Genomic DNA, 10,226 nt, shown 5'->3' on the forward strand with positions numbered 1-10,226 from the left:
TATTGAATTTTATGACTTTCTTTTTTTATAAGGACCTCACACAGTAGTTGTTGCCAAGGCAACTAATTTCTAGGCCATACAATCTCCAAGGCGAAATTTCAGAATCAGGTCAAGCAGGTGCAGCTAATTAAATCCTTGAATGTTCAGACTTGCATTTCCTGATTTCACCTAAGTGATGATTTCACATCAGATAATCGGCATCAAGTGGGAGAAATCCTAATTAATTTAATAATCGCCGCAGGGAACTTGCTTTGTCAACAAGCCGGCGCCGTGTGGATGAATACACCTGAGAAGGTGGCTGCTCTGAACCGAGCAGTGCACACTATTGGTGCACAAACCGCAAATCGCCGCATACGAGGCTCTTTGTCCCAGAAGCCCATTGTATAGAGCGGAGGAAACCCTGTGCCGTGAGCAGCCATCTTGGACAGACAGATCATACTTGAGCCAGGATAACCTGCATACCTCCTCTGAATTCTGAACAGCTCCACAACACACAGCTCTAAAGACTTAATTTCTGGTAAGGACAGAAAACGGGGAACACCTGAACACACTCGCACACACGAACACACTGTCTAATAAACGTAGAGTCACTAATATTGGAATTCTGAGACAGCTGGAAGTGCTTAGCTATCCTGTGTTTGCCAGGAGTTAGCTTAGAGGAAAGCTAGCGACGCTAGCTAACAGATGGCTAACGATAGGTTGGTGTCTGTCATTAGGTTCCAGGAATATGAGATAACACACATTAAACAGTCAGAGAATACTACCGCAGGCGACACAAGTCTTAGCCAGCTTGAGTAAACAAGGTAATTTAGCTACGTGACTGCCATTAGCTGATAAACTAGCCTGCTAAAGCTATCGCTAGCTGTCGTTAGTTTGGTGTATGGTGGCTTTTGTGAAATTAAGCCAAATTAATTTTCTTACCTGGATGTGTTAAATAATGGCATTGAATGGATTATTTGTGTGCTGATAGAGGCAGCTGACCTGGGTGTTGTGATTTATGGGGGTTTGTTGTCAAGATGCATCCGTTGATGGCAGCAAGCAGGTAACTAGCTAACGCAAACTTAGCTGTCAAAACAGCCCATTTAGGGCCGCGAGTTTTATCAGAAACGATCATCTAGCTAGCTAACCAAGTCAATGTCGGGTTTTATTTCCCCTTCCGCTTAGTAACGCGACTGGCATTTTGTGATCTAACTAATAACTAAGAAGTAATCAAACCGACGCTGTCATTTTGCCGGTGGTTAAGCTAACGGTAGGCTAGTCACCGTAGTTATGGAACAGGCATGACGTTACAGTGTTAAATTAAAGAGTTAACATTAGACACTCCTGTCGGATTTGTTGTTTGATTTGATCTTCCCCTTTAATACCCGTTTCTTGTTGTGAAATTACTGCAATGTTGTGCTGATCTTTAGTGCCGCGTAGCATAGAAGAGCCAACGCTAATTCCTTAGCTAATGTTTTGTTAGCCTCCTCTTTGCTTTTGCTTTTCCAAACTATACATGTGTGTAATTTAAAACCAGAATTTGGCGATAAAGTAAATCATTGATGCATCGAAATGTTCCAACTCTTTATAGAGCTGATCTTATCAATCATAAAATGCTGCATCATTCTATTTCTTGTGCCAGGTTTGTGTATTTAGCAGGTTTAATCTGACAGTACTACAACTGTATTACTTGTTGTTCTTCTGTGTTGGTTTTGTTTTAATCCTGTAACGGAATCATCATCATTTTTGTGCTGTCATTAATTTGTATGTCATGTCATGTTGCGCTCATGCCTGTTGGTACCAGTGTTGATGTCCCATTTGATTGTTTTTATAGCTTGTGGAGTCACATGATTTAAATAGTAGGCCTGGATATTGTGGTGAGAGTGTGACTATACAGTGTATGTGTCATGATTTCTTAAGATCCCAATTTTGAGTTTCACAGACGTCATCCCTGAGGTACGGCTGTTGAAAGGAGGAAAGGCAGTGCTACTGTTTTTCTGGAGAACGATTCAGTGTGTTGGGGAGTAACTGAGAAGTGCTGAGGCTGCAGTCTGGTCACATGGACTTGACTCGCCTTCTCCTTGATGGATACTCGAGGGGTTTATGCGCTCAAAAGACTGGAAATGGGGTTGAGCATCACAACTGAAACACATTTTGTTTTTTTTGTTCTTGCTGGTGATAACTACTTTAATAGATTAGCGCCCTATCACACTGGGGATAGAGGGGCCACATGAGGGTCATGTGACAAGAGGCAGCCTAGAAAAAGGCCATGAATCGTTAAGTTGGGAGTTTTAATGATGGCAGAGAGCAGCAGTCATGGCCTCTGTTTTATCCTTAAACTAGAATACAAAATCAGTGTGTGGGACAGTGCGATTCCATGCACATCCTTTACTCGTATCACTCAGGATAGTTGATGAAATTGATTCCTAGACAGGAAGAGTGAAATTATTCTAGAGTCCTCCTTAAAATTAGCTCATGTAACACTGCAGCGTAAACAACCTTTTAATAGCGAGTCTACACTTGCCATGATATCAGAGTTGATCACATTTTTTAGCACAGTTAGTCCCTATAGCATGTACTGTTGTGAGTTCATACAGACTGCTCTTAGCTTCAGTTACCTAGCTGTTGTTAGCCAGAGTAATTACCAAATCTCAGGTCATGTTGCAGAGTTTGTGGAGGACTGTGTGTGAGCCAAGTCTTTTCTTGGGCCACGAGCAAAAACACAGTCACAGAATGCCCTGGTAGCCCTCTAAGCTGTTTACACGGCTTCAAATAATGACATTTAGCAGCTCTTGCTCTTTCAGTAAAGTATGTTTTGAGTTGTCTTAGCTTTATTTGTATTACCAAATGCATTTTAACATAATTTAGCGTTTTGCAAAGGTTTGTTATTCTCAGATTTTCAGTGTTTTTTTGTCACCCAGGTTTAGGTGGCACCTTTCATCGGAATACCCCTCAACTAAGTAGCCCTGTAGCTACTCTTAACTTCCTGTCCAGCAAATACATGTCTCTGGAAATCTATATTTCACCCATTTACTTACTTTTCTTATGCTATTGATCCTTTTTCTGTTTATTCACTTGCTCTATTTCCTGTCTTTTCTCTTTAGCTTCCCCTATCACACCCCCGTCCACTTTTCTTGTGGTTGTGTCAGCATTAATCTGTCCAGTCAGACATAGGCGCTGAAATGCAGATGTGGAAGTATGAGCATAACATCAGCACTGGGGCTTTGATTTGCCACAGTGATTTCAGTTCCAAGAAACTGCTGTGACTGCAGCACAGTTTTCACTGAGCTTCAGATTAGCGGAAAAAGCTCTTGTTTAAGGCAGACGGACTGTATTTGCCGTGGACACAGAAACCCATCAGGCTGTTGAATGATTATCCTTTTGATTAAGTCTGAATTATTTATTTCTCTACACCAGCACCTCAATACAAAATTAAGAAGCAGCCTTAATTCAGAAAATAGCCTCGACGCCAGAAGACGGTATTGTACAAAGTGAATTTTATGTTGAAATCGATCATGTGGAAAAACTGCACATTCTCAAAAGCATCTTTACTGATGCCATACCTCACCAGATCATTTATTTATGAGAAGATCTCTGCGAGTTCAAAAAGCTCGCCCCTCCGTTGCTGTGTAGCCCGTGTTTTTGTGTAAAAGCTCGTTTTAGACCAGCAGTGGTGGTAAATCTGAGGAATTTCCCTGCGTGCGTTGTCAGTGTGGCGTGAATTGAATGCGAACAATGAAGCATCACCAGGTACCAGATAGGTGTCAGTGCTATTTTTAGCTTTGAGCCTATGATGCTGGAGGTATTCTTGCGAACATCCCGTGCTATCCAAGCTAGCCAGCATCACTGCTTCTCTGTCAGTATGAGAAGTCACAGAGTGGAGACAGCAGGTTCCTTCTAAAGAGGGGTGGCTCACTGACCGCTGAAAAGCATTCTTCTCTCCTTCATGTTAGAAAAGCTCCGTCACCTCGCTTGGCCTGCCGATGTAAGGCTGTTGTGACTATTAATACTGCGGATGCGTCTCGGGGATTGTCTGAAATGAGGATGCAGCAGGCAAACTTGCACACAGCATATATTAAACAAATATTACCAGTCTTGGAATTATGTTGACTGTAAAACTATAATGTATAGCATAGAAAGTAAGGGGAAAAACAGCCCTGCATATGATCAGGTTGTTGTAAAATTGGACATATGGTGCAGTCAAGATATTTTATTGGCTCCGTTTACAGGTGTTGTTGGTGATTGCCAGTCACTCCTTCCATTTCAGCGACTGTGTCTTGGGCCCCATAAACTATCCACAAAATGCCGTTGATTTTGTTTTTCCTCAGGCCAAGTGAATTTTGGTGCAGAATGTTAAAGGTGACGTGAGTTCATGCTCTTTCATGTTAGTCCTTTTATGTGAAGCCTGCTGACTTAAGCTTCGGAGACAGCCATAGCAATTTGGCACCGCATCACCTGTTAGGTTGTATTATAGGTGGATGGCTGGATACACTCCATGGTTAAATTGAGAAATATTGGCTCGGATATGGAACGCAAATTAAATTTGGACTCCACTAAGAGATGAGTTTTTGTCACTTTTGTTGTAGTAACAAAGTCGAATGAACAGGAGTCATGAAGGAATAATTGCACATTTTTTTTTAACCTAGTAGGTCGTAGTGGGATGCCTATTGGTTGAAAGGATTCAGTGGAATAAATCTGTGCTCATGTTTACGTTTGCTGTAAGTTCTAAGGTTTTAGTGCTCGTGTCAAGTGCCCTGAGATGATGATGGGAATTGTCACTATAAAAATTAAATTTCATTGATTAGGTGAACAGTCAGTTTGACACACAGTGTTAAGGATGCATTTACATTTTATAGACTTCCAGTAGTGTCATTGGTCAATACCCTTTTAAAGTACATGATTATAATTGGTTTCCCATCTTATTTCTTTATTTAGGCATAAATATGAAAGGTGTCTAAAGTGTCAGGCGTTGTGATATCCCCTACAATCAATTAATCAATAGCATGTTTATCACATTTATGTTGGCAAAGATTAATTTTTTTAAATTGTTGTGTACAAAAACTAGCTACTTTCTCATCATGCATTTGGATTGAAGCAACATTTATTTAGCATTTAATCATATAAACAGTTTGTTTTGACATCAGTTATTTTAGGAAATCAGAATGAAACCACTTAATTGCTGACGGCCTTTGCATTTCCAAACAAAGGCTTTTATCAGATTGAGTTGTCTTATTTCATACCTTGTTTTTGTTTTGTTGGAAGCCTCTACTAGTACTGCTGGCTCTGAACATTAGCAGCTCTCTACTGTCTGACACTCAGCTCCTGGTCTGTGTGAATCCAGTAGTTGCTCGATGAAGATGCTAGATTGCTATTAGCGTGAAATAACTAAGTAAACTGGACAGCTGCCAGACAAAAACTCAGAGGGATTTGCACAGCTTCATGCTGATGAATTCCTCAAATTGTGTGGCTCTCACTGGACATCAGCAAACACACCTGTAACTCCGTCTCATTAAATAGTAACAGACTACATGACTGACGTGTACATGGCCATTTATATTGAAGGATGTACAGAACGTGCTGTGTTTTCATTTACAACCACATATGCTTCATTTTTATCCTATTCTGTGTACGTTGCATAAGGTATGAATACACTGATTTGTATACACTCTTAAAATGCTTTATTCTTTTCCTCACTCATAACATTGCCCTTGAAGGTTTTAATGTTTACCTGCTCTCTCTCTTTCAGAGCCACAATGGCCACTGCACCGTACAACTACTCCTACATTTTCAAATACATCATTATTGGTAAGTGAATACTGCAGCTAACCATGATTTTGATTTAGCCATATGTACTATAGATTATAGAAATGAGCTATTGGCCATTTGAATAATTAATCACACAATTACTAAATCACTCTCATTGAGCTGTCAGCTTTTGAATGTAGATTGAGGTTACTGTAGGCATGTGCTAACTGACAAAAAGGAGAATAAAGATGCTGGTTGAATACTTTAGTAGTATCCTTGTTAATGTGAATTGTTGCCACACCACTGCGGTTTTAAATACCCAGCTTCATTATATCATGTTGAAAAGCTGTTAAACCCAGCAGCTGGAACCAGAATGGGCAGACAGCACCCTCTCATGCTGGGCACATAAAGAGAGCCAGTAAAGAGACAGACAGACAGAGGTGTTAAAATCTTTATGGATTTTTTGACGGTCCAGTGGCTCGCTAATGTCGCGGCCGGTAGGCTACATCACTGCAACTAAGTGTTGTTTTAGACATTAAGGTAGGCTCCAGTAGTTTCTGTGGTAAGTTCCTGAGGACGAGGCGCTCGCTGGCTGCACTCTTTCCAACCACACTGCCTCCACTGTCAGTGCATTCCTAAAACACATGGAATGACGTCAACAACTAATGTACAATTACATTTACTGGCAACTTTACGTGGTCATCAATATCAATATGGCTGCACTGAGAGAGAATGCTGAAGAAGACGGGTGTGGAGACTCTCCAGTGAGCATTATCGATAAACTTGTGGGAGCAGATTACAGCTCGTACATGTATTTCCTTGCTTACAGTTCAAGGTCCAAATAACTTTATGGTGTAGAGCCATGTCTTTTTTTTTTTTTTTGTCCTTATGCAGTTTTCTTGGTTTGAAATTATCTTGCCATATTTCTACCCGCTGTGCTTCCTAACATGAGACATCCAAGTAGACACATTGCCGCTTTTGACTCTTTTATCTGTACACATTTATAGACAGGCATAAACACGTACACCCACAGCTCTGAGTTGTTTATACTCATGTCAAACTTAAAACCCACTGCCTCAAAACTTAATGCTCAGCTTGGATCTGAGGAGGCTGAATGAATAAGTCAGAAGAGCAGCCTTGAGAGACATGGGCGGGCTGATTGACTTTATTTCATCATGTTGAACAGTGAAAGAAATGATTGGGAAGTTTTTAAGATCCTGCCTGTTGGATTTGATAATCAAGTTATTGATTTTGTCAATGTTATGTAGCTCTAACACAAATGAATGTATAATTTGCTTAAAGCATTAAGAAGTACTCTGGAGTCACAGATTGCTATAAATACACCAGGGGACATAATAAACACATCAATTAAAGACAAAAAAAGCTCTCTTCTGCTCTGTCTTTCTCTGTCTCTCATAAGTCCACATGAAATTTTCAGTGTTGTTGCTGACTGCTACATCATGCATGGTGGCAACACAGCAGAGTCGAGTAGAGAATTGTTGTTCTTCTGCCGTTTCCTTGGTTAACCTGAGCTTCTCTTCCACAGGGGACATGGGGGTAGGGAAGTCATGTTTGCTTCACCAGTTCACAGAAAAGAAATGTAAGTACTGCCCTGATTTTTGACTCCTTTTCGTCTGCGCCTCAGCGGCGTGTCAGGTTGCCAGGTTGAACCGGAGTGCCGAAATCGCTTTAGATTTCTTTTTTACGCCGGCGGAAGTCGGTGGCATAGAAGTGGAGTGTGAGCTCAACAGTGAGAGTCTCTTCTTCTGTGTATGAGCCAGCTGCAGCCTCCCATTTACCATTCAGCTCAGTTTTGTTTAGCGCTACTATTAACAAGCCAGATGCTGTGTTCCTCATTCACTTGTCCACGATCACATCCTGCCCATGCTCACACACTCGCACACGTACACACTGGGCTGATTTAGAAAAAGGTTTGAAGACATTTGATACTTTCTGGGTGTTTATACTGTCAATTTAGACAATTCAGCAGCTCTAAAGACTGTTATTAATTATTGATGCAACTGCTGCTGCCTTGTATTTGAAACAGAGACAAGAGAAATGAGCTAAAACTGGGAAAAACATTTTAACTTTGTGTCGGCTTAAAAGTTAAGGATGCAGCAGAACAAAAACAGTTTCAGGCAACAGTGGAATTTATTGACATAAAGAATCAAATTGAATTTACTTTATCCTCACTTCCTCTCCCCAGTCATGGCAGACTGCCCTCATACAATTGGCGTGGAGTTTGGTACGAGGATAATCGAGGTGAGCGGGCAGAAGATCAAGCTGCAGATTTGGGACACAGCAGGACAAGAGCGTTTCAGGGCCGTCACCCGCTCCTACTACCGCGGAGCCGCAGGGGCACTTATGGTCTACGACATCACCAGGTACGGGAGGCTTTTCATGTTTTTAATGTATGTGGGAAGTACACAGTAGGTTTCCACTCGACACCAGCACTTTCATCGTGTGTGTGTGTGTGTGTGTGATAGCCATCTAGTGCATTTTCAACAGCGTATAGGCAAGAGGAAGTTAAAGGAAAGCAAAAGCATCTGATAACGCCACAGTCCACCCCAACAGACTCCCTCCTGAACAAATACGAAGAGTTTGTTCTGCAGCTTGTGTGCAACCTTCTTGGCCAAACTTTCAGGGTTATGCCAAACAAATACAGTTCAACATGTGGAATGTCTGTCCAAACAGCACCCAACTCCAACACAGGCCCCCTGGGATAGAAAAACAGTACTTAGCTGGAAAGGCTAACATGAATTGTTAGCTAATGTACAGCTTCTGATGTACAAAAATGAGAGAGGAGTGTTTGTCCTGTCACACATGGTTGCTTTGAATACACAGCTGATCATATCCATGTCCCGTAATTGAAGGGTGTGACTTTAATAACAGTATTTTCTGTTTACATAATATTCCCTGTAGGTTAAGTTTCATAAAGTGAAGCATGGTCTAGTCCTGTTTGGAGAGCACCATGGGTTGGAGTCCATGGGACTGATGTTGGAGTGGGGATGTGTCTTGACCAGACTTCAAAGCAACTAATGCTAGGGAGAATTTATTTATATTTTTGGACCAGGTCCTCGTTCACTTCGATGTTTGGACATGGTGGTCGACATTGGGATCAAAATGTAATATTCATAAAGTGGTACACTTGTTGGAAAATGAAAATTTAGCCGTACAAAACTTAATGCATTTCCCCTATGGTAAGTGACACCAAAGTGGTTCCCGTAGTCTTGAATGCATCCATAGCTCCCACATTCTTTACTGCGCCGTGATCTCCTTTATTATGTTGCAGCTGCTGCCTCTTTTCTGATTCCTCAAAGATGGCAGGATGTTATGTCTTTGCTGGTTGTCATAGTAACCTCTGTCCCTCTGCCGTCATGCAGGAGAAGCACGTACAACCACCTTAGCAGCTGGCTGACTGATGCCAGAAACCTCACCAACCCCAATACTGTGAGTACACAGATGACCACGTTTTCTGTGCGTCATGTGAGCTCTGTGTGGCTTTAAGCTGCATGACCCTCACGTTTAAAGTGTCTGTCCTCATATACACACCTCTATACGTATTGTCGTTTTCCCCGTGTAATCCTTAGTTCTTTCAGTTGGGTCCTTGTCACTTGTGCTGCGTCGCTTCTCCTGTTTCTCCCCCGTCTTGTCCTCCCTTGGATCTTTATGAGCCCACAGAGCTCTGTCCATTTCTTAAATTGGTTTTTCCCGGTAAATATGATTAGTCCGCATTCGTCCTGCTCACTTACAGAGTTCTGTGTTCCATCAGAGGAGTGTGTTCGTCCAACACGGCGCTTCCTTTTCATATTTCTCGCATCAGCTTAGAATTGTTTTGTTGTTGTTGTTAAACCAAAAGAGACTTATTTATATTTAGACACTATGATACACATGTCTGAGTTTTGTCTGGAGCCATGTTTTGCTAATTTTTACTGACAAATAATACCTCAGAGTAAACTCGACTGTGGCCTTGGGGTGACGCAATAGCCCAGTCTTCAGGGTGCTATTGCCATGAGCAGCGAGTCCTTGATTCAAATCCTGACCAGCCAGACCATTTGCTGCACATCACTCCCCTGCACTTCCTACCATATTTCCTATCTCTCTCCTCTGTCTCTATTAATAAAGGCACATGATGAATATGAATGATGTTTAGACTCCACCTTCAGACGACTCACTTTCCATGATAAGAGTCACAACAGAGTTTTTGCCCATCTTACCACATGCCACCCAGCATAACCCTTTAACTTTGTTATTAACTCATAATAAAGGCTTATTAGTGGTCACTGAGGGGGAAAAAAGCATTTACACATTTACAAACATGCTAATATGATAAATGCATTTCTTTCATGGTACAATAGAACAAAACCTGTCCTTACTTTTATCTTAACAAGGCTTTTTCTTGTTGTGGCCAAGTGGTGGCACTGTTGTGCTGTAGTCTGACCAAAGGGTGACATCTGGCTATTTGAAATAGTAATGAACATACTGGGTTTTTTTTTTTCTAA

General features: G+C 41.5%; 1 protein-coding gene across 1 annotated transcript in view; it reads left to right on the forward strand.

Annotated features, from left to right (window-relative positions):
• The first annotated feature begins 394 nt into the window (after positions 1 to 394).
• rab14l (RAB14, member RAS oncogene family, like) overlaps positions 395 to 10,226 on the forward strand; it is a 13,882-nt gene continuing 4,050 nt past the window's right edge. The window contains exons 1-5 of the mRNA XM_008300178.1: positions 395 to 517; positions 5,726 to 5,784; positions 7,271 to 7,324; positions 7,931 to 8,108; positions 9,108 to 9,174. Of these exons, the coding sequence (XP_008298400.1) occupies positions 5,733 to 5,784; positions 7,271 to 7,324; positions 7,931 to 8,108; positions 9,108 to 9,174 (351 nt within the window). The 5' untranslated portion in view covers positions 395 to 517; positions 5,726 to 5,732. The remainder of the gene's footprint in view (positions 518 to 5,725; positions 5,785 to 7,270; positions 7,325 to 7,930; positions 8,109 to 9,107; positions 9,175 to 10,226) is intronic.

Source organism: Stegastes partitus, unplaced genomic scaffold, assembly GCF_000690725.1.
Source record: "Stegastes partitus isolate 25-593 unplaced genomic scaffold, Stegastes_partitus-1.0.2 Scaffold1507, whole genome shotgun sequence".
Taxonomy (NCBI): Eukaryota; Metazoa; Chordata; class Actinopteri; family Pomacentridae; genus Stegastes; species Stegastes partitus.